We start from the raw sequence: 23,625 nt of genomic DNA, 5'->3' as shown, positions 1-23,625 counted from the left end.
ATTTTGCATTCTGATCTTGGTATTTTTCCCCTTTGGAATCCCCCATAATGCATTCTGTTTGCCCTTCCTTGTAGGGTCAGCCAGGAGAAAAGGGAAAGACCAGCCTGAGAGTCGGCGCCCTGGACCCTTGCCGGCCTCCCCTCCTCCTCAGTTGCCCCGCAACACGGGGGAGCAGGCTTCCAATACTAATGGTACACACCAGTTCTCACCAGCGGGGTTAAGTCAAGACTTTTTCAGCTCATCCCTGGCAAGCCCCAGCCTACCCCTGGCTTCTACAGGAAAATTTGCACTAAACTCTCTCCTCCAGCGACAGCTAATGCACTCCTTCTACTCCAAGGCCATGCAGGAAGCAGGAAGCACAAGCATGATTTTTTCAACAGGTCCCTACAGCACAAATTCCATATCTTCCCCAACTCCATTACAACAAAGCCCAGATGTAAATGGCATGGCCCCATCTCCCAGCCAATCCGAAAGTGCTGGGAGCATCTCTGAGGGCGAGGAGATAGACACTGCAGAAATCGCCCGGCAGGTCAAAGAGCAGCTGATCAAGCACAATATCGGACAGCGTATTTTCGGACATTACGTCTTGGGACTGTCACAAGGGTCTGTGAGTGAGATCCTGGCCCGACCAAAGCCCTGGAATAAACTGACTGTTCGTGGTAAAGAGCCATTCCACAAGATGAAGCAGTTCCTTTCTGATGAGCAGAACATCTTGGCCCTGCGCAGCATCCAAGGTAGACAAAGAGGTAAGAGATGCCCTCAGGTCGGCGCCAGCGTGTGAGTGCGTCACAAGGCCATGTGTGTATGTGTGTGTGTGTTTGCACGCGCACGCATGTATGCACAGCCAGGTGCATGCATGTATGGCAAAACATCTCTGCATCACATCAGATAAAATTCTCTTTGGTTGTGTCATTTTTAGAGTTGAAGAATCAAACAGCATAAGCTGTAGCCTTTAGATCTGGGGGAGCTGGCCTTGGGAACTTGCTCTGTTCCTTGCACTTAGGCAATTCAAGATCTCTGCTATGTGTTGAATTAGAGGAAATTGCATTATGCACATCATCCTATCATATTTATGATCCCTGGACCCAACTGGCCTGTGCTGGCCTCATTTGGGAGTGGCCCTCAAGTGCCGCCTACCCCCATAGCAGTGGCATTAACTGGGCTCCACCCTTGTGCAGCACTCTGCAGGGCAAGCCTTTCAAAGCTGTTTCCTCTCTTCCCCTGACCTCTCAGAGAAGATGCATTCCCTTAACTCATTTATGTTTCCTAAGTGATTTTTTTTCTTTAGCACTATTAGTAAAACACACCTGCCTTGAGTAAAATACATAAAAATTCTATTCAAATACCCTTCCTACTCCACCCTCCACAAAAAGATCAAAAGTCAGCCATATCCACAATATAAAGAATTCCTGCCCTCTTTAGGAACAGGAGACCCACATGCCAAGTCAGCAGTGATTTAGAGAGAGAATTTTGTCAGCCACATTTCAAATGTACATTTGAAATTAAGACACAGAGAAGGGAGACTTTCAGTGTTCCAAATGGCATCAATTTGCACCAAAAAGAACGCAGAACATTTTATGGTGATGTTAACCGGAATTGAATGTCTTTGGATGATTAATGAGAGCTTCATTCTGGGGGCTAGCAGATGATTTGCTTGGAGACAGCTCTTCCTCCCTGAGACCCTCTTGGCAGCAGTAGGCTACTATTTAGGCTTGTCCAGTCTCCTCTTACAGTAGAGCCACAGCCTCTGTAGGCCATTCAGCCAGTGAAGGGCCTCTCTCAAGTTTCTAGGAACTCCAAGTTGCACAGGAAGCCCTGAGCCCTTTATTTAGCATCAGGCGGCTCAGATTTCATGTCACACAGCCCATATCGTTGACGCCACCATTCCCCTGATTGTTTTGTTCTTACCACACTTGTTTTTCAACAGAGAATCCAGGCCAGAGCCTGAACAGACTATTTCAGGAAGTACCGAAACGAAGAAATGGGTCTGAAGGTATGTTGCAGGCAGGTGTTTTTCTTTGCAGTCAGTAACCTAGGAAGCAGCATGTCATTAGCTGTGTTTTTGGGTTAAAACTGTGCAGTATGATTCTGGCCTGGAACCTGATGGAAAAACAGCTAGTAAGTATAAAACAAAACATGGGTTCAAGGATGCCCAGCCCCTTCCCCCTGAGCTGCCTATACTCTACTGAGTGCAGACCAACCACAAGAAGGTGTCCCTAAGATTATTCCTTAAGCACAGACTCCATTCCAGCTACACTATCCCTGTTTTCTCAGAAGCAGGTGAAAGAATTAACAATTACTGCTCTGAGAAAAATCAGTTTACCAAGTCAAATCAGATACTGCTGCTTCCTCAAACTTCTAACTCTGAAATATGTCAAAGTTCCCACAAGTGGACAGATTATAAATGCAGTCAGCTCCCCCACTGTCCTTGGCAGGCTGACCCCTACCACACTCCTTGGAGTTTCATCTCTAATGGAGCTTCATCTCAGTAGTTTCCTTAAACAGTTTCACGTGGCGCTTCCTATTAAGGTAGTGAAAAATTAAAATACCTGGATAGCTTCCAGAAAGAACTGGGGCCAGCCCCTGAGCCCTGATAGCTTCAGAGCATCTGCACACATGGCTGCTTTGCAGAACATCACCATGTGACCCTAAGAATGTGTTCTTGTTCTTTAGGGATCCCTGCAGACTTCTTTCTTTATTTGTAAATTTCAAGAAGAGAATATGTGGTCATGGAGTCTAAAAAAGATTATGTTTAGCCTTGTGCCTCTTGACCTGGTGTACCCAGATTGATCAATCAAGGATCAGTCTCAGCCCTTTGCCTTCCTTTCCATTTTTCCTCTTTGGGAAAAATAATTGTGCAGAGCCTGAATATAGTCCTGAGCCAAAGCAGTTGTTGATGATGCTTCTAAATGACTCATGAAAAACATGGCCTTTGAATCTGACCTTTTCTGTACTGCATTAAATAATTTGTCTCCCCTGGTACTAACCCAAAACAATACCGGCTCAGGTGAATGTGCAAACCAGTCCTGCTGGCCAAGTAACATTGACTGTAAGGCAGGTTCAGCAGGAAGCCTCCTGCATGATGTTTAGGTACCTGCTATGAGAATACTGGCTTATGGGAGGCCACGCCTACCTCCTTATAACACTGGCCTCAGCTCAGGGCCATTTATCAAAACGATTTCTTCGTGTAACATTAATTTTGTTACCCAAAGTTTGGTTTGATAGCATTGCTGTGACTTTTCCCTGCAGGTAACATCACCACACGGATCCGAGCCTCAGAGACAGGTTCTGATGAAGCAATCAAGTCCATCCTGGAACAAGCCAAGAGGGAGCTCCAAGTTCAGAAAACTGGTATGGCTTATACTTCTTCAACCACTGTCTTCCAAGCTTAATTAAAAGAATTGTCATGAGCATTCTGGTCAGCAGTGGTTAAATTTTAAGCAGTGGTGAGCACATAGGTATATGCAGAGGAGAGCAGATTTGTGTCATCTGTCTTGCTATTAATAATTGCCATTTTTAATGTCATTCCCCAGCAGTAAGTTAAGAATGTTACTGGGGCCTTAAAATCTCGAATTAGCAGGTTGTCTTCAATTATCCTTTTTAAAATGCAGTGCAGGCTTTTGGTTTTTAGTTGTTATCATACTTGACCACATGCAACTAAAAAAGAATGTGCGAAAACTCTTACCAGGTACATGATGGATACATATAATGCTAATGGGGAGCAGGCAGCCTCTCTGGGTATATGTCCACCTTTGCAGCCTGCTTCTGGAACCAGGGCCCTCTAAGAGCTGCATTTTCCAGAGGACAGGGTCTCTGTTTCACCTTTTCTCTGGCTGAGCTTTTATTGGGAAGAGCACCATGTGGATCAGACCCTTTCTGCAGGAGAGGAGTCTGAGGGTACCTCTTCCTCATGTTTAGCCTTCCCTGTGCCCGTGAAGCACTGCTTTGCAGAGTACCTCCCCTATAGACCCTGCCTGACTTTCAGGGCACAGCCATGACAACTGAGCACGGGCCACTAGCTACTCACGTGGCTGCATAATCTCCTCCTAGCACAAGGCTCATCCAGTAAGTTAGTTCGTGCTCCCTCTGGAAACCTGGCTTAGGCTGGTCATTTCTACTACCTCATTCTGCTCTGAGTCCTCATATCCACCCCCTACCTCTTCAAGCAGACATGTAGACCAGGACCTAGTTAATCTTTGGTCTGGTCCATCAGCCATCCCCCCTTTTACAGGTAGAAAAGCTGAGGCCCAGCAGTGCCTGTGATTTCCTGAAATCATAGAGCTCTAAGTTCCTAGGCCAGGGACTTCCCCTGAACCCCGCTGTCACTCCCCTTTCCCCCTGCTAGTGAGGCCCACTCATGCTGGCCACACCACAGATATAAACAGAGTGTTAGTGCCCCAGTAATGGCCACTGATCCCTAGGATGCTCTAGCCTCTTGTTCCATATGACAGAACCACAAGAATTGTGAAAGATATCACAGAATTTAAGGTCAGATTTAACATTCTCCACAAAGGAAGCCCAGGGGGCATTATCTCTTGAGTGTTTCCATTCTGCTCATGTTGTCACACTCTGTGCTTAGAAATCCAGCAGGTGTGAAACAGCCCAGTAGGCCATCAGGAAGGGGACTCACTACTGTGTGCCTGCTGCTCAGACAGAATGCACAGATGTTGCCATGATGAGGGAAAGGCTGAGATAATAGCATAGAGTGGTTCTCCTAAATGACCTATGTTGTGTGGTGGAGAAAGGTAGGATGAAGTACAGTCCCAGCTCAACCTCCCCCTATGTTTGCCCCATGCAACAGAGCCAGCCCAGCCATCTTCTGCATCCAGCAGTGGGAACTCTGATGATGCCATCCGCTCTATCCTGCAGCAAGCACGCCGGGAAATGGAAGCCCAGCAGGCTGCTCTTGACCCTGCCTTAAAACCAGCCCCACTGTCCCAGCCTGACCTCGCCCTCCTGACCCCAAAGCTCCTATCTGCCTCACCTATACCTACTGTGTCCAGTTACTCTCCTCTCGCCATCTCCCTGAAGAAAACACCGTCAGCCCCCGAGGCTAATGCCTCAGCCCTGCCCAACACCCCAGCCCTCAAAAAAGAGGCCCAGGATGTGCCCAGCCTGGACCCACAGAGCACCACAGACACTGCACAAGGGGTTCTGAGGCATGTGAAGAGTGAGCTGGGCCGTGGGGGTGGTTGGAAGGATCATTGGTGGAGCCCTGCACAGCCCGAGAGGAAAAACCCCACTTCCTCTGAAGAGACAAAAGGTGAAGAGGCCACAGGCGGGAAAGAAAAGGGTAACAGTGGCAGCCAGCCCCGAGCCGAGCGCAGCCAGCACCAGGGCCTCTCGTCGGAGTATTGGAAAGAATGGCCCAACGCTGAGTCTCCATACTCCCAGAGCTCAGAGCTGAGCCTGACTGGAGCCAGCCGCAGCGAGACACCACAGAACAGCCCTCTGCCTTCCTCTCCAATCGTGCCCATGGCAAAGCCCACCAAACCCTCTGTTCCTCCACTGACCCCCGAACAATATGAGATCTACATGTATCAGGAGGTAGACACCATCGAGCTCACCCGACAGGTTAAAGAGAAGCTGGCCAAGAATGGCATTTGTCAGAGGATCTTTGGGGAAAAGGTAAGAGTTTTTGTTCAGGACTTGCATTAGCATCTCTTCTCGTAGTTGAGGACTAGTATCCCTCCTAGGAGACTTGACCAGCACCATTTTAATTGAGCCAAATGCTTTATGTGTCATTGCTTCCCACCTCTGTAGAGGCTACCAGCTCCCTGGACCCACATGCTGAGCCCCAGTGGCAAACCAGGTTCTGGGCATGGCTTTTTCTCTTCGTGCCATCCTTTGGATCTCAGCTACACTGGGAGATGCCTCATAAAGTAACCACCTGAGATAAAGAACCAAGGCTCAAGGAAGTTAACTGCTTGTCCTAGACTTGCAGGTGACTCTGTCCAGCCTCTGCTGCCGAGTAAAGCCAAGAGGCACCCCCAAGGCTGTTTTGGGCATAAAAGGTCTGATCAGCTGTTATAGAGACAACCAGGCTGCAGAGAACCAAAGTGAACTTAATAGAAAAGCTACCTCAAACCCAACCATTCCTTCCCAGTACTACTCAGAAAATACTTGGATATTTTCCAGCCAGGGAGGCAAAGCAACAGCCCAGAACACACACCTGGTGAGATCTGCCATTACCATGTCATCCTTCCCCAGATCTTGAAAGTGTCGTTCTTGGATAAGCTTCCAGATCTTTCTGTTCTTGGCACTTCCTTGATGACAGATTCTGGATAATGGGGATTTGCCATGCCTGTAAAATCTAAAATAAATGTAATGCCCTAGTATCGTTTTAGATTGGTTAATGAATTGCTGAACATAATTGCTGAAGCTCACCATTCCCCTGGGAGGTAGCCTTCCCAGAGGGCACATGGTTGGATCCACAGTGGCCCCAGGGACCCTTATGGCACCCTCTACCCCTCTTTCCTGTCCAGCTTTTGGCTCAATACTTACCATACACCGAGCTAGCAACCTGAGTGTGAACCCTCTGTCTTGATTTTGTAAAAGGTGATAGGAGGTGCTGTAAGCACGGGTGGGAATTCAAAGTCCCTTGAGATTTCTAGTTCAGTATTGTAAAAATATCACTTGAGAACATTTAAATAGACGTTTGTGCTCATGCCTTAAATTTAGCAGAGACTTAATAGCATTGCACTTGTTTGGCCCATGAGTGTAGTTTATTCTGGAACTTGAGAATGTCTCAAAAGAGTGATAGGATGAAGCCCCTAAATATCTCTGGGCTACATCTGTGTCCTGGGTGGAGTGTGTGTGCCTATACATATGTATGGCCATATGTGAGCATCAGAAGCCTGGGGAATGGGGGGTGGGGGTGTAACTTGTCTATCATCTCCAGCTGAATATTACTCTCTGACTGGCTCCGGGTCCCTTCCAGCTCACCTCTGGATTGGGTGTGATCAGAGAGAGGAGACCTTTCTAAAGTCATGGCTTATCATTAAAGCAATCCAGCTTCCTATGCCCCTCTGAGATCCCTGACTCTGGCATCTTGAGGGGTTCAGGGCCCAGCACCCCAACCTTTCCTAGTATCACTAGGCAAAGAGCAAGATGCTTCCCATTGCTTCCTCCTCAGCTGTTAGGATGACAACCCACAGTTTTGACAGGATCCAGATCCTGGGAAGGAGCCCCATCTCTCCCTGAGAGCTGGAAGCTGAGACTATAAGGATGCCTTGCCCAGGACCCCACCCAATTCCAAGCCATCAGTAATCTTTAAAACTTATTCCTGCACAAGCTATCATAGTCCCCCAAAATGCAGTTTCCCAGGCTCCCTATGTACCCTCATTCCTTCCCTACCCCACACAGCTATGTGTACATCACTAAGTTACCTTGTGACATCATGCTAATACATGGGTACTGACTGTTTCTCTGGGTACCACTTTAGGTGCTGGGCCTATCCCAAGGCAGTGTCAGTGACATGCTATCCCGGCCAAAACCATGGAGCAAGCTAACCCAGAAAGGCCGAGAGCCCTTCATCCGGATGCAGCTTTGGCTAAATGGCGAGCTGGGCCAAGGAGTGCTGCCCGTGCAGGGACACCCACAAGGACCAGGTGAGGCCACCTCCAAACTCCCCCAGCTGCTTTAGAATGGGAAGAGGAATCAGGGGGCTTCCCTCCTCTAGCTGTTAACCACCCCAGGAAACTGAGAACTGTCTCCTTCCACAACCTGTCACCATGGGAGTGACTTTAGTTTTTAGGAATGAGAAGATTATGCCTGGCTAATTTTATAAGCAGCAGAAAATGAGTTACCAATTAAGAAAATGCTGTTTATACATAAATATAGGTAAAAGTCAAGTAGCTAAATCAGGGAATCAGGAAGGAAAGTCAGCTAAAAGACAGAAGTGAAAGTGTCATAGGCTATGGCTTCTACCTGCTCTTAGTCATTGCCTACCCATAAGTAGCTGGAAACCTCCTCCCTTTTCACTTCCCTCCAGTCTTTGTGGCTCTCCATTGTCCTTCCTGATCCTTATACCTCATGTAGTTAGAAACTCCTGATCTGCTTCCTCATGTAACTGTGTCTTTCTCTTCTCTAGTCCTCCATTCAGTGACGTCACTGCAGGACCCCCTACAGCAGGGCTGTGTGAGCTCAGGTAAGTAGCCCACTTCTGTTGGTTGTATGAAATATCTCACTGCTTTTCTTGGTCCCCTTCCTTGGGTCTGGAACAGGGGACCAAGATCTTGGTCCCCTTCCTTTGGTCTGGATCTTGTGAGCTGAAAGTAAGCTAACATGTCCCTAACCTTTGTCACCATCCCTACTGTGCTGCATTTTGAGAGTGTCATATAAATGGAATCATGCAAAACATGACCTTCAGAGATTGGCTTTTTTCTCATGGGATAATGTCCTTGAGGTTCATTCAAGTCACTGCATGTAGCAAGTTCCTTTGCTTTACTGTGTAGCATTGCATGGTAGAGAGGTACTGCTATCCATACTGTTTTCATTGAGAGGCATTATGGCTCTTTCTGGATCTTGGCAATTGCAAATGGTTTCTATAAATAGTGAAAAGATGAGCTGGGGGGACAGCTCAACAGTTTAAGGACCTGCCTGGTAAGCACAAGCTCCCAAGTTTGATCCCTGGTACCGCATCCTGTGCCATCCCCGGAACCCAGGGCGCACCTTGCCAGCCCTGAAACCAGGCATGGTGGTGCACACCTGTAATCCCGGCACTGGGAAGCCTGAGACAGGAGGATCACTACAAATCCAAACTGCATAGTGAGACCCTGTACCAAATAATTTTTTTAAAAAATAGTGAAAAGAAAGAAGGGATACAGTATGCTGATGGCAAACTGGATCCCTCACAGACTTTCCTTCTTGTGGTAAGCAAGAAAATCAGTAGCTGAGTAGGGAGATTGCTATGTTAGTCATGCACTCATTGCATGCCATCTTTGATCTTTTGGCTTCTGGATACAGAGTCCTGAGTTTGGGGCTGAGGACTGAATTAAGGTTGGATTTTTTTGCTCAGGGGCTTCTGTTTTCATGGACTATAGATGAGGCCTAGTAGGATTGTAGGGGATGTTTCATTCATCTGGAAGGCCTCCTTTGAATGCATGAGAGGATGGGAGAGGAAGAAGGATGAGCAGTAGAGGAGAAAAAATTACAAATACTCCCAGATGATTTCATGGAGAGCCAGTAGGGCCAAGGGCAGGAGCCTAGGTTGAAGTGGAACCTGGGCACAGGTGGGAGAGGCCAGTGGTGATGAGACCAAAAATCTTGGCCAATACTAGTTGGTCCCAGAGAACCCAGGACCTCAGAGTTCTCCCATCTGGCCTATTATCTCTGCCCAGGACTCTTGCCCACACTGGTTACAGCAGCTGCTCTGAGTGTCCCCCAACCTACCCCTCATGTCCCTTTGCCTACTCCCACTGCTCTCAGCCCACAGTCTTAATGGAGCTTTTCTGTCATAGCTTTCTGGAACAGCCGGCATCATGAGCCTTCTTTTTTCCTTTATTTTTCTAAACATGTTGATTAGTCTCCATATCCCATTGACTCATTGAAAACACAAACAAAGCTAAGTAAGGAGTGTGAAGCCTGCCAGCTTGCTAGAAGGTTTACAAGGGGACACATGTGCGAGAGGGAACAGCTGGTCGGCTGTGGCAGTGGTGGCGGCTGCTGCTGTTCCAAGATACTAAACACACACAGATGCAGCCAGAGCACAGTAGAAGCACCCAGTTGAGGTTTTCGTGGATTTTGGATATTCTGATTTAGTTTTGTCTAAAACAAAGCCATACCCACCTGCACCTACAAAGCCAAGTTCAGGGCCCAGCTCCCTGAAGGCTAAGTGTGTGCCTGCCTCATCTTTGGGTCAGCCAATATAACCAGCAAGCTCAGAGAACTCTGCAGCACCAGCTCACCCTCCAGAAGGGCAATAAGCCACTTGGTTGGTTGTACCATTTTGTGGATATTTTTATGAAAAACTAGCCTTTCCTCCTGCTCTCACAGGAAGTTGGGCCCCCTCATACTACTGAGGGCATTTATTGCCCCATCAGAGGCAAGGTTGAGTTTGGCAAGACAAATCTGACAAAGGTTTTAAAAACTCTTGCTCCCAAGTAAAACACCGTCTTCCTCAGTTCCAAGTTTTTTTCAATCTATACCAAAGCCCTCTTCACAATCTGACACAGCCTCAAAGAATGGCTTTGTTTTATAGCAGATCACTACCACTGTACTAGAATGTTCATGCAGCAGTCACATTTCCCACCTAGGGAACACACTGGGAAGAATGCAAGCGATATTTGTATGGCAAGGGGTGTATCTCAGCAGTAGAGCATGTGTTTCACAAATGATATTTATAGAACACTCTATTAACTTATTTAAAACTCTGGGGTCACCTGTAGATTGCAAAGGAAGGGAAAGAGACAGGAATCCTTGGCAGAATATAGATCATAGGTTCTGTGAAGAGGCAGCATATGGGATACCCCCATGTCATCCCAAGAGGGAAGCCCAACAGGAAACCCCAAGCCCCAATACATACTGCCTATCAGCAATGTGGAGACCCTAGGAGAGCAGGAATTATAGGAGCTACAGGGGAAAATGGGGAAACATTTTGTATGTTGTGGAAGACTCTGTCTGTCTGTCTGTCTGTCTGTCTGTCTGTCTATCTATCTATCTATCTAATGACAGTAGCTTAGCAGAAGTGTGCCTCTGGACCAGGAAGACTAGAAGGTGCTTGTAAGAATGGAAAAAAAAAAAATCCTATAGTGGCAGGATTAAGAGTGGTGGTTTTCCTTGTTCAACATTTTTCAGTTATCTTTTTAAGAATTTTTCTAGAGTTAAAGTAACTACAGTGTATGGAATTTAAATTCAAAAAAGTAGAATAGTGCCAGGCATGCTGGCACATACCCATTATAATCCCTCCACTCGGTAGGCTGAGGCAAGAAAATCACAAGATTGAGTGCAACCTGGGGAAGTAAACAAGACAAAAAGAGAGCTGGTTCAACGCAAAGGCCTGCCTGGGTACAATTCCCTGGTACTACAAAAAAAAAAAAAAAAACCATTATTTTGGTGGTGAGGATGAGTGACCATAGGAGGTTCTAGAACTGTCTTTGACAACATAAAGAAAAAGGAGCTTTCAGGATTATTTCCCCAGAAGGCAAAGGAGAAAGCCTCACACATTCCCATGGGATTCCAATTCCCTGCTTTTCTCACTGTGGCTCCTGGATTCAGAAAAATCATCTGTCCCTAGCAGTTGCTCCATCAGGGCTGCCTAGAGCCCCCAGCAAGATAGACTTGATGGCTACAGAATGGGGATTCCAGCCTGAGCTGAGGTTGTTCCTGGGCAATGTTGGGACATACTTTGAGGATCCAGGCCCTTGTGGGTATGCAAGGACTTTAGAAGACCTGCTTCTGTCCCCTCAGCCAGCTGAGCCTTTAGAGAGGCCCTGATCTCACAGCAAAGCTCTCAGGACATAATAGGAGGGCTTTGTGGCCATGGTTACTAGGTACCTCACTCAGCTAAGGGCAAATTGCTGACTGGGAAGCCATTTCCTCACGAAAGAACTCTTGCCTCCCTCAGTCCAGTTGTACTGCCCCCAGGTCCCCATGTTCCTTTGTGACTCCTGTGTCAGCCTGACTGGTCAAATCAGGAGAGAGAAGCCCAAGTCATGGTGCATCCTCACTTGTCCCCTTGTGGTGGGTATGACTATTCCAAAACATTCCTCTGATAACTGGGGCATCCTCTGAGCATCAAGGGCAACAGCTTTGGACATCAAGGAGATGTGATGCCATTTTCAACCACCAGCATCACTAGGGACCTATAGGAAGCTGTCAAGAGCTCACTGAAGGGGAAGGTGAGCAGTGGGCTCCATGTCTATCATATGAAAAACTTCACAAGGAAATGAGGGGGAACAAATCTTCAGATCAGTTACCTGTTGCCGTATTTTCTGGGAATCTTAGTTTTCTACGAACATTATCATATTAGCTTCTTTAAAAGCATCCATTACTTGTAGTTATGGGGACTGTGTACAAAAGCTAGGTGGTCTTTGATCAAGAAAGAACTTCTCTTGAACACATGGTGCCAGATGGTCCTCAGGAAGAGGCTCTGAAGGCCCCTTCTATGTCTTCTATTCCTGTGCCTCATACCTCAGCTCTCCTGCTCAGCAGTTCAAGTACTCAGGGACAGAAATGGTGGCATAGGAGAAGGAGAAGGTAACTAGTAGCTACTGGTGTTCTTGGAGTATAGCCTGCTTATCTGTTAGGTTTTATTTTCAGGTTTTGTTTTATTTTGCATTTTGCTTTTTGTGATACTGAGACCTGAATTCAGGGCCTCTGTGCTGAGCTACATCCTCATCCCTCTTTTTTTTTTTTTTTTAGTTTTATTTTTTTTTAATTTATTTATTTTTTTAATTAATTTTAAACATTTATTTATTTATTGTGTGTGTGTGTGTGTGTGTGTGTGTGTGTGTGTGGCCAGCTCAGCCCACCAGGGGGCAGGGCTGGCTGGCATGTGGTGCTGGGGGATCGAACCGCGGTCCCTATGCTTTCCCAAGCTTGTTCCAAGTAGGTGCTTTAGACCACTGAGCCATCTCGCCAGCCCCTCATCCCTCTTTTGATTTTGAAACAGGGTCTTTCTAAGTTGCCCAAGCTGAGTGTAAACTTGTTATCTTTGTGCCTCAGCCTCCCAGATGCCACCACTAAGAAAATTTTGTAAAAAAAAGCAAATCATGAGCTCTAATGAAGGTGTGCATATATGTGTATGAGGGAGAGAACAGGTACTCAGATAGGATTGCTAACCATAACCTTTTCTTTTTATTCCTTAAAACTCATTTCCATTCACAGTTCCTTAGAGTGATTAATCCTTTGGCCCCACAGACACACTAGAGACAGTTGTAGGAGAGAAGGGTAGGAGGGAGATTTTCCTGGATGCCACATTAGTTGTTATGTTACAGAGAACTACTAAAAAGAGCTACCCACATCCTTTGCTCAAGGACTTGCTAGCATTTTGTGACTGTGGGTAAGGTAACAAGCTGTTAAGGCTTCCGCTTTCACACCAGCTTCCCTTGCAGCCCTAGAAGCTCCACACATAAAAGGATGGTGGATCAGGCAATAGACAACCTAGCTTTTTCCCAGCACCCTCGTAGGATCTATGGGTGTCAACTCTTGTTGATTACAAAGAATTCCAAAGTTCCATGTTGCCATTGTCTGTCAGCAGAGGACCAGCTGCCTCTTGGAGAAGACAGCTGTAGGCAGCCCTGCTATGGATGGTCTGAAGAGCACCCCAACCATGAAAATTTAGCACTGGTTAGAGTTGGCAGAACTCTTCACTGAGGAACTTAGCTTGGGTTTTGTGGGGTTTTTTTTTTCTTTCTTTCTTTTTGATAGAACTAAATTAATGAAAGGAACTTGGTTCTTTCTGGACAGAATCATCCTAATCCCTGTTGGAGTAGTTGAAAAGATTTGTATAAACTAGCTTACATATAGCTAGAGACAATAGATCAAATACAAAAGAGCTAGTAAGGTATTGGCAAACACAGGGCTGGTCATGTAGCTTAGCAAAAAGGCCCTGGGTTCAATCCACAGTACTGTCAACACACACATGTGCACTCAAGTGAGAAAGCTGGAATGTTGCATATAGACAGGCACGTGCTGACTAACTATATCACTCTCCCTGGCACATCAGCCTGCAGAGACACTGACTTTGAATATAGTCATATTCATTTCTTTCCTTTTTGGTGGTCACTTTATGGAAACTTTTTTTTGTCTTCACCCTCCTCTTCTTCCTCCTCTTCCTCTTCTTGCTGTTCCTCCTCTTCCTGTTCTTCTTACCTTTTTTTTGGTGCCAGAGATTGAACTCAGCACGTTGCACTTGCCAGACAGGCACTTATGCTGCTGAGCTATCTCCCCAGCAGGACATTTCACCTTCAAGGGTGACTTATTAAAGGAATTTTCCACTCTAAGGCCAGAAAAATCAGGTATCTGGGTTCAGGTACAACCTACCTACCTAGTGACACTCATCAGGTATATGTGGGTGCAGGGATACAGGAAGACCCCACATAGAGGGAGCCAGGAGGAGGCATTGTACAGATTTCTAAAGCTATGCAGGTCTCTTGGGTCTTCCTACTACCCACCCCTGGCACAGGGCAGCCCAAGGCCTCTGCTTCTAGACCAGAAATGTGTCACTGACTCCACCACAGAGGACAGAAGAAATAGCCTAGTCAGAATTTGTTTGACTGCTTCTGTATTTTAATTAGGATTTCCAGAACTTTGAGTAAGTAAAATGTACTATGGTTAAAGTTTGTTTGCACACATTTGTTTGTCGGTTTGTTTTGGAAACAGGATCATGGTGACCTTAAATGCCCAGGCTAGCCTTCAACCCATGGTGGTCCTCTTCACTCAGCCTCCTGAGTGCTGGGATTACAAATATGCACCATCATACCCAGTATGCATGCTTTTTTTAAGAAATCAGAGCTTACCTTGATAGCACACACTCTAGCCCCAGCACTCTGGGAGGCTGACACAGGAGGATTGTGTGTTCAAGCCCAGCCTGGGCAATGTAGCAAGACCCTATGTCAGAATTTAAAATGAGGGTGCAGTTCACTGTGAAAGCCCTGGGTTCAATCCCCAGCACGACACACAAAACAAAAATCAGTTAGCCACACAGCTCATCCTCTGGTCACCCTCCCCAAAGGCCCAGTTCCCAATTCCTCACGTGTTGTGTAAGACATTTGTGTTCTGAGCATGAAAAACTCAGGATGCTGTCCTTTGCTCTTTGCACAATGCTATAGTTCACAGAGACTTTGCTTACATAAAGAACATCCTCTTTACAGCTATGGGGGAGTCCTTCTCTGGCCACCTCATACTTAAACAGTCATCACTAAGAATTTTTTGGGCATTGAGTTCCTAGGGCCCATATGGGAGCACTAGGAGATACACTGAGCTCACTCAAGAGTCAGTGCCACTACCTCTGTGGGTGGGCAAGGATCTAAATCTCTGTGTACCTCCATTTCCTCTATAAATAGAGAAGAGGCTATACGAGGATTTAAGTAGTTCACCAAAAGAATTTTCCAAAATAGTGTGTTGACACAGATTAAGCACCGTCTAAGTGTTAGCTATTCTGGGCCCAGGGTTTTAACTCAATGGCACAGTGCCTTCCTGGCAAGTATGAGGTCCTGAGTTCAATTCCTAGTATCCAAAAAATAAAGAGTAAATGTTGGTTTTTCTGCCACTAAACCATGCGGCCATGACTTATTTTTGTGCTGATAGCTTAAACTAACATAAGTACATATGTGAAATGTTAGACATTCAGCTTTGAATGTTAGACATCAGATTTGTCTGTTGGCCTGCTAACTCCTCTGGTACAGGTCCTCAAGTTGAAGCACTGCCGATGGCTGCAGTTTGCTGCATAGTAACCTTGCTAAAGTTCCCCAGGGGCTTAAATTCTAAGACATAATACCATTCCATCTCTGGAAATTACCTGTCCATCCATCTTCTTTAAAGTTGGCCCAGGGTCGAGGAGAAAGCTTGACAGTCTAAGCACCTGCCTAGCAAGCGCAAGGACCAGGTTTGATCCCCGTTACTGCATGCCATGCCAGTCCTGCACCAAGCCAGCCACTGAAACCAGGTGTGGTGGTGCACATCTGTAATCCCAGTGCTGGGGAGCCTGAGACACAAGGATCACTATTAGTCTGAACTGTGTAGAGAGACCCTGTACTGGGGGAGGGGGGCAGGACAGGCAGGCAGGCAGGCAGGCAGGCAGGCAGGCAGGCAGGCAGGCAGACAGACAGACAGACAGACAGACAGACAGACGATTAAAAAAAAAGTGGGCCCAAAAGCTTTTAAAATGATACTAAGGGCTATTGCTCTATTGTAGAGCCCTTGTCTACACACCAGAGGCTCTGGGTTCCATCCCCAGTGTACCACCCTTCCATCCTCACCACACACAAACAACAAAGGAGAGTAAGATAGTATAGCTTATGGGTCATCAGTAAGACATGGAAGAGCAAGCTAGTCTGAAGCAGATGGTTACTGACAAAAGTAAAAAGTGACAGCCACCCATGTGCTTGGTTGCTCTGCCAGGACCCCTATGTGGGCACTACCCAGCTATACTTGGCAGAAGCCCAGGAGACCTGGGCTTAGCCTCTGGCCACTCTCTCTCCTATAGGCCTGTTTTGGAAAACTGAATTTACAGTGCACTGGGCGTTCAGTGCAAGAGGCAGAAGTAGGTCACGGGAGCAAATGAGGACTTTAGCTTTCAGTGGCGCTGTTGTAGGGAAGTATGAACAAGCTGAAATGCTTAAAAATCCTCAGGTAATTTTAGAAAAGGCAGTGGAAATAGAAATGCATGTGTTTGCATCTTTTATTATGTACCACACACAATATTGATGCCTTTAATCCTTAATTGATAAGGGATTACAGATTGAGAAAAACAAGCCTCAGATGGGAGAAGATCTGTCCATGCAGAGGTGGAAAAAGCTTGTGTGATCTTGGGGTCTTTGTGGCTACAGAAGTGTCTGCAGAAGCAAGTTCGAGGGTCCCCCAGAATAAAGAACAAAATTACAGTTGAATCATAGACAAAATAAAAAATCTTATCCATGACAAAGCAATTAAGAGAAAAAGAAATGTGTCTAGAGATGTATCCGATGTGAGGGGCTAGGAGTATAGCTCAATAGCAGAGGGCTTGACTAACATGCATGAGAACCTCAGTTCAGTTCTCTACACTGCACATAAAGGGGTCAGGGAGATTCCCTGTGATCAGTAACAAGGCAGCTACACAAAAAAGAGAAGGGGGAGACCATCAGCAAATCAGTGACAACATCAGACTAGACTTTATGAATTTTAGCAGTAGAAACTACCCGGAGTATGGTAAGAATCATGTGTCTTTGAAACTCCTTCTCTAAATTCAGTGAAAATACACGTAATAACCTGAGGTCTTTTTTCTTGCTAAGGAGAGCTGCCATATCATCCCTGCCCCATGCTGATAGCCATCAGACCATGCTCAGGTCATCTTTGAGGAGTAAGGAGCTCCCAGCATTCTCCTGGGTGGATCAAGAGATAATCAGTAGTGTCCATCCCTGGCCTCATCTTAATGTTGCATTTGTTCTTTCCTGTGAAATGGGGTTCCTAAATATAGCCCCCATCTGAATTGGCAGATGTTAGGTTTGTCCTTTACATAAGGGCCAAAATTAGTCTGTCATTTAGCACCTAAATAAAGCAGCCAAACTGCCTTTGTACCAGCTTTACAGTTAGAAGAGGCTAAAGTTACAGCATTTTGTTTGATAAGGAAACTTGTACAACAGCAGGAGCTACAGCTCTGAAGCCAGGTGGCCAAAGAGCAAGGGCCCACAAAGTCTGGAAGGGACACTCTCCTTCCTGAGTTAAGGTCACACTTGTCTCATGTGGGTGAGAATACCTCATGAAAGTGGAAAAGAGAATCAGAAATAATACTTGTAGAGAACAGCAAAGGTGAATTGAAATTTGCAAAAAAAGAAAAATCCACCCAGAGTCCCTGGAGGTGGGTTAGTAGAGAGACTCCCCAGGGACTGCAGAAAGATGTTATAATCAATTACCACATCATAACACTGATGTATGATAATTACTGAGTGTTTCTCCTGAGATAGCACAGCATTTGGCTGAGATGCAGTTCTTTCATGGTCCACTGCCTGATTAATATGCAAATAATAGGCTGATTGCATGATGAATGCAGAAAATGAGTTCGCTGATAACGGGAGCGCTGGAGTGGGGAGATGATAAATTACTTTTACCGACTGTCCTATATTAAGTACCCTTTCTCAACAATTTCATCACAAATTAAGTAAAGCAGTATGGGGAGATTAGGAGGATGTGTAAAATAATGTACCTTAATGACTTCTGTAATACTGGCACACATAACAAAAATGTCACCTGGCTCCTTGTAGGGCCAGAGTAGTCCACTTATCTGCACACTGTGCAAAAGGTGGGAAGCTGCCAGTGTGTGCCCCCGGCTGAGGGCAGGCCCAAGTCCTGTAAGAAACATTCTGTCACAACCCAAACCTCATTACTACATGTTGGCTGATGGACAGCACATGAGAGGTGACAGGATGCTATAGGGCACAAGCTTATCCCCTGCACGGATAGGGACTTCAAAGAGAGCTGCCCCCCACATGTCTGGGAGAAAGGACAGTTTCTCAGTTGCAAGTCTAAAAACCTCAGAAAGGAAACTATTCAAGACCACTTTTAGTGCCCTCCACTCTTAGAAATCAGTGGAGGTGGGAAGTTATTCCCCATGTCAGAATAGCAGGGTGATTTCCACTTGGGTATGACTTGGGGAGGTTCACCTAAAGCTAGATATGAGCTCTGGAGAGAGCAGACGCACACACACACACACACACACACACACACACGTACGTACGTACGTACGTATCACTCTACACAGTGATTAATCTTTGATTACAGCAAAGCAATTTAACTAGAGGGTTTGTTTTTTCCCATCTCAGTAATATATATTTAGAATGTTTGTGTGACATATGTTTTCTCTTAATGCACAGGGACGCATTGATAAGTGTTCATACACACAGCTGGCTCTGTAATCAGGTTATTGGAGGTAATTTGAAAGCATTATTACTAAATCAGGTTGCATCTGTAGAGAAGCCAGAAGAAGTTGGGCCCTGGGCCCCTGAAGTAAGACCAACTTTGTCCCTTACTGTCCTCCAATAGTCATGCCAGACTGATTTCTCATCTGAATTTGAATTGTCATTTTAGTAGAATATTTAATCTTAAAACAGTTTTAAAGTCTGCTTTTGATGCCCATGTTTTAAGAGCTTCTAAAGGATACACAGGAAGAACCCCAAGGGAGAACAGGCTGACACCCCAAATCCCTCACAGCATCGCTCACCCCCAGAGCCAGCCATTGCACCAGGTCACCTCTATAGCTACCCTTTGTATATCATGTCAACCCAGAATTCGTAAGATGCCTTTTTCTTTGGTGTGGGGAAAAAGAGGTGGGAGCCTGCCCATTAGATCAGTTGTTTAACTGCCTGCTTAAGCAAAGCAGTCAAGCTCAGGATTCTGTGGTTCAATCCCCAGATCCTCATGCTTTACCAGACCTGCCCTTCAGGCATCCTGAGCCAGCCAAAAAAAAAGCAAGAGGAGAGGGAGGGAGGTGCCAGTTGTGCACAGAGCCAAAAGCTGTGGAGCTGACTTCTGAGCAATGATGGGGCAGCAAACATCTTGCAGCCTGTCCTATAACCAGGGACCAGTGGGTGTTTGTTAGGCATTGACTCCCATACACCCACCTCCAGACCCCCAATCTTCACTGAACTTGGCCTCTCCCCATAGCTGCCTCTCCTGACTTAGAGAGAAGTGCCTCTTCTCATGTGACATCCTGTCTCTGCCTCTGCCTCTGCCTCTGCCTCTGCCTCGCCTCTGCCTCTGTCTGTCTGTGTCTGTCTGTCTGTCTGTCTGTCTGTCTGTCTGTCTGTCTGTCTCTGTGTGTGTGTGTGTGTGTGTGTGTGTGTGTCTGTCTGTCTGTCTGTCTGTCTCTGTCTCTGTCTCTGTCTCTGTCTCTGTCTCTGTCTCTGTCTCTGTGTCTGTGTCTTTCTCTCTCTGCCTCTCCCCAGAGCATCTCCTAGCCTGCTGCCTACCCCAGCTTCAGGCTTGGCCCTTTATACTGAAGCTGGCCCCATCTCAGGAATGGATATCTATCTGGCCACTGCTCCCACAATTTCCCTGTGGGCAAAAATCCCACTTGCAGGACTGTCCTGCTTCAAGGTTGTATATGGTTAGATTTTTGGACTTAACGTATAAACATAAGAATTATATAGGGCCAGGGAGATGGCTCAGTGGAATAAGCACTTCCCTAGCAAGTGCAAGGGTCTGAGTTCAATCCCCGGTTCTGGAAAAAAAAAAAATTATATAATTCTTTATGCCTATTTTTAAAATATATTCTATTTTTTTAATGTTTTTTCATCATATTCTGTAGGGACTTGAGGTTCAGCATATCAATACTTGATGAAAAATACCTGTTCCATGTTATGCCTAAGATGTTTGATATTCAGACAGATAGTGAGGTTAAGCTTAACAGCCTAGGTTGTATGGTAATAACAATAAGCTTGTCTTCTGGATGGTTAACAACCTACGTTTGCAGACCAAAATTAGAGAAAGAGGAGGGCCACAAGGAAAGCCAACATTTTGGCCCTAGCCTTCCAAAGACAAGACTCAGGACATATGAGAACTTGTACTGTAATGTCACGTAACTCAGTAGTGTCCCAAATTTTCTGATCAAGAAGATTATGGGCCCAAAGAGGAAAGTGATCGATGATGTAGAGTGTGCCTAAGGAGAGTCACTTGGAGAGAAAACATTCACTCAGGCTTTCACAGAGAACACATTGGCCAAGAAATGGCCGTGACTCATCCACATGGCTGACACTGACAAAGGATCTACAATCTGAGGTACAGGATCTCAGGATAAATCCTGAGGGGATTTCACTGACCTTATCAGACCCAAAAGCTACAACTCTTGTTGCAAAGGTCCTGCTTTATCTTGGTCTTAACCATCCAGCAGAAAAGTATAAAACGAAGTATAAGAAGTAAAGCCATGCTGTTATGTTGAGCTGTAGGGGACTCAGATCAACAATTTCTGATATTGCCAGTGAAGCAGAAGACCCAATACTATTATGGACTACTGGACTCTTTTAGAATATTTTGCTGAGTTAACACACCTATAATATTCAAATAATGTAACTAAACAAAAAAAAGGGGATACAGATGAATGTCCATTTTGTATCTGTGTATTCAGAATGGTTAGGCTAGATATATATTACATTCTCTTAATAGAGGGATTTGTTCTAATAGTGTTTGTAAATAGGATATCATGTCCACATCTTGTACAGCATTTAACCACTAGGAAGAATGTATGCAATGTGTTAATTATTGAAACTGTCCTACCAATTTGGTTTGAAACTGTCTCATTGCTATTTGTTTCTCAATAAAATTATGGGAAGAAAAAAAAATATCCCACTTGCCCAGTGTATACACAGCTTCTTCAGCCACCTCCTTCTCTAGCCTTGGTGTCCACCCTCAACACCCCTGTTCTTTTGTCCTCTCCCATCCCTGGCTTCATCCTGACCCTAGCCCCAGGGTGTTTGTTACTGTGGTCTGCTTAACATCTGTCTCCTTTTCTCCAAGCCATCTGGCACAAGTCCACCTTCCTCACATGCACATGGCATCACCTAGTGCCTGCCCAGGTACCGAGGGCATCATGGCTTTATGAGCAGTACAAGGCCTGTCTATAAAGGACTCCAAGTCAGGTTTGGGGAACTTAACTATAAACAGCACAAATTAAGTAACCTTGCTCTTATTGAACAACTTTTGGGGATAGGGGTCCAATGCCTTTGCACTGGGCATTTTTATTTATTTCTATTTTTGAGATGAGTTCTTTCCACCCATCTAAGTTGCCCAGGCTGGGCTCAGATTTGTGATCTTCTTTCCACAGTGCTGGGATTTACAGGCAGAAATAACACTTGGCTTATGTTTCTTTATGGTGTTTTGACTCCCATATAATGATTTTCTTAGGCAGATTTTAAAAATCAAAGGCTCTTTTATGCCACCAGTAGGGGGCATCAGTTATCCCTGGGACAGAGTGAGCACAGGCCCTGCCCCTTAGCATCCCGTCCCACTGCCCATAACTGCTCCACCCCGCCTGGCCTTTTCACTCCACTGCTTTGTGTGATTGCAGAGAAAGTGATTCATAGGTTTACTGGGGCTCTGAGACTGATGAGAGTTCACTCTGGTCCACAGTTAGCATCCATGATCTCAGTGATGTCTATCAGAGTAGCCATATGTTTTGGCTCAGGCTTCTTCATATCAGTCAAAATTGAACTCATACTTTAAAAAAAAAAAAGTCCTATTGGGGCTGGTGAGATGGCTCAGTGGTCTAAAGCACCTACTTAGAACAAGCTTAGCAAAGCACAGGGACCGCGGTTTAATCCCCCAGCACCACATGCCAGCCAGCCCCGCCCCCTGGTGGGCTGAGCTGGCCACACACACACACACACACACACACACACACACACATAAATAAATAAATAAAATTTTTTAGAAAGTAAAAAAAAAAAAGTCCTATATGTTCTGCTGACTGAGTATCATGAGCATGTGATCCTAGAAATGCGAGAGAGAAGGCCAACAGGCTGAGTCTGCAGCTAATTCAGAGGCAAGGTTCAAGCCAGGCATGGTGGCACACACCCGTGATCCTAGTACTGCAAGGCTGAGGCAGGAGGATTAAAAGTTCAAGCCCAGCCTGGGCAACATAGTGACTTAACAAGGCACCGTTAACCAGATATAGTGGTGCATGCCTATAATCTCAGCTCTCATGAGGCTGAGACAGGAGGATCACCACAAGTATGAAGCCAGCCAGCTAGCCTGTGATACATAGTAAGGTCAAGGCCAGCCGTGCTACATGAGACCCTGTCTCAAAAAAGAGGGTGGCAGGGAGACTGTCTGAAAAGACTGTAGATATAGCTCAGTGTGAAGGCCATAAGTTCAATGCCCAGTACTTTAAAAGACAAAAACAGCAAAACACAGGGATCTGGTTTGTGCATGTGGTGCCCCTCAGCACCACTGCCACCAAACATACTTGTGATATCCAAGAACTATAGAAACTACAGAGCTAGTCATGAAATAAAGGTCTCAACGTGGTATAGGCTTTGCCCTCATGGGAATAAACCACAGGAGGTTATAGGAGCTTTGCTGTTCACGAGTAGGAAGAGACCAGCCATAACCCCAAGTAGGACTGATAAGATTTCACTTCAGAGGGCTGCAAGTACCCAAACAGCTTTTGTGTCTATAGCACTGTCTACCAGTCTGCACTCAGCTGGGAAGTCACCCTCTTGCACCTTGTGAAGCTGTCAGCGCTGTGTGCTGGAAAGGCCCTCAGGGCCCTTCGGGGCTGCCAGTACTCAGCTGGACCAAGGACACCCACACTGAGCAGTGAGAATTCACTGCACATCTTTAGACTATGGTGCTGCCTACAACTACCAGGGCTCTTGTCCCTTCTCTAGGCTCCTCTTTCTCCTTTTCTTCAGTTTCTTCCAGGCTGTTCCTGCCCTACTCTCCCCTTAACTGTCTCCCACCTTGGCTCCTTTTTCTGTCTTTAAAGTTACTTGGAATTTGGCATGGGCTCAAAGCCTAAACACTGGACATAATGGAAAGTGGTACATCAGACCAGCCGCCAGTTAAATAATGTTTGGGTTCTTGTCAGAATGTCACGAAGTACCCTGTCATTTTGTTTCAGCAACTTGTCCTTCTGTATGCGCAGTTCGCCTTATGGCATGCCAGCAGTAAAAATGTCACTTACAATAATTACTTTTTGGTGGAAATGCTTGCTGACTTCCTACCTTCAAGCTGTTTCTTACACAGTGGGGAGATAATAAGAAACGACTTTATCCTGACTGCTCAAATGAACACTAAATGGAATTTGGGTTATTACTGTGATGGAGGGCTGGGTATGGAAATTTCAGCCGAGGATTGGATAGACCGTAGAGAGATTTGTCTTGGAAAATTGTGGCGAGTGCACATTTTCAATTGGTTTCTATTGAAAACTTACAGCAGTTGTTTGCCTGCTGTTTTTGGAATGTATTATTTTTCATAATCCTTTTATGAGTC

The 23,625-nt window shown here is 45.8% G+C and overlaps 1 protein-coding gene across 11 annotated transcripts in view; it reads left to right on the top strand.

The window, feature by feature from the left end:
- The window catches only part of Cux1 (cut like homeobox 1), a 394,563-nt gene that overhangs the window by 325,658 nt on the left and 45,280 nt on the right, over positions 1 to 23,625 (top strand). For 3 of the 11 annotated variants that reach the window (XM_023714402.1, XM_023714401.1, XM_023714400.1), the window contains exons 15-20: positions 75 to 746; positions 1,928 to 1,993; positions 3,250 to 3,351; positions 4,802 to 5,628; positions 7,445 to 7,610; positions 8,093 to 8,149. The exons of 4 other annotated variants lie outside the window; for them this stretch is intronic. In XM_023714402.1, the coding sequence (XP_023570170.1) occupies positions 75 to 746; positions 1,928 to 1,993; positions 3,250 to 3,351; positions 4,802 to 5,628; positions 7,445 to 7,610; positions 8,093 to 8,149 (1,890 nt within the window). The remainder of the gene's footprint in view (positions 1 to 74; positions 747 to 1,927; positions 1,994 to 3,249; positions 3,352 to 4,801; positions 5,629 to 7,444; positions 7,611 to 8,092; positions 8,150 to 23,625) is intronic. 4 more of the 11 variants (XM_023714406.1, XM_023714404.1, XM_023714403.1 and 1 more) reach the window with 2 other exon arrangements.

This window comes from Octodon degus, unplaced genomic scaffold (assembly GCF_000260255.1).
Source record: "Octodon degus isolate 3935 unplaced genomic scaffold, OctDeg1.0 scaffold00035, whole genome shotgun sequence".
NCBI lineage: Eukaryota > Metazoa > Chordata > Mammalia > Rodentia > Octodontidae > Octodon > Octodon degus.
This window is presented reverse-complemented; position numbering and strand designations above follow the sequence as displayed.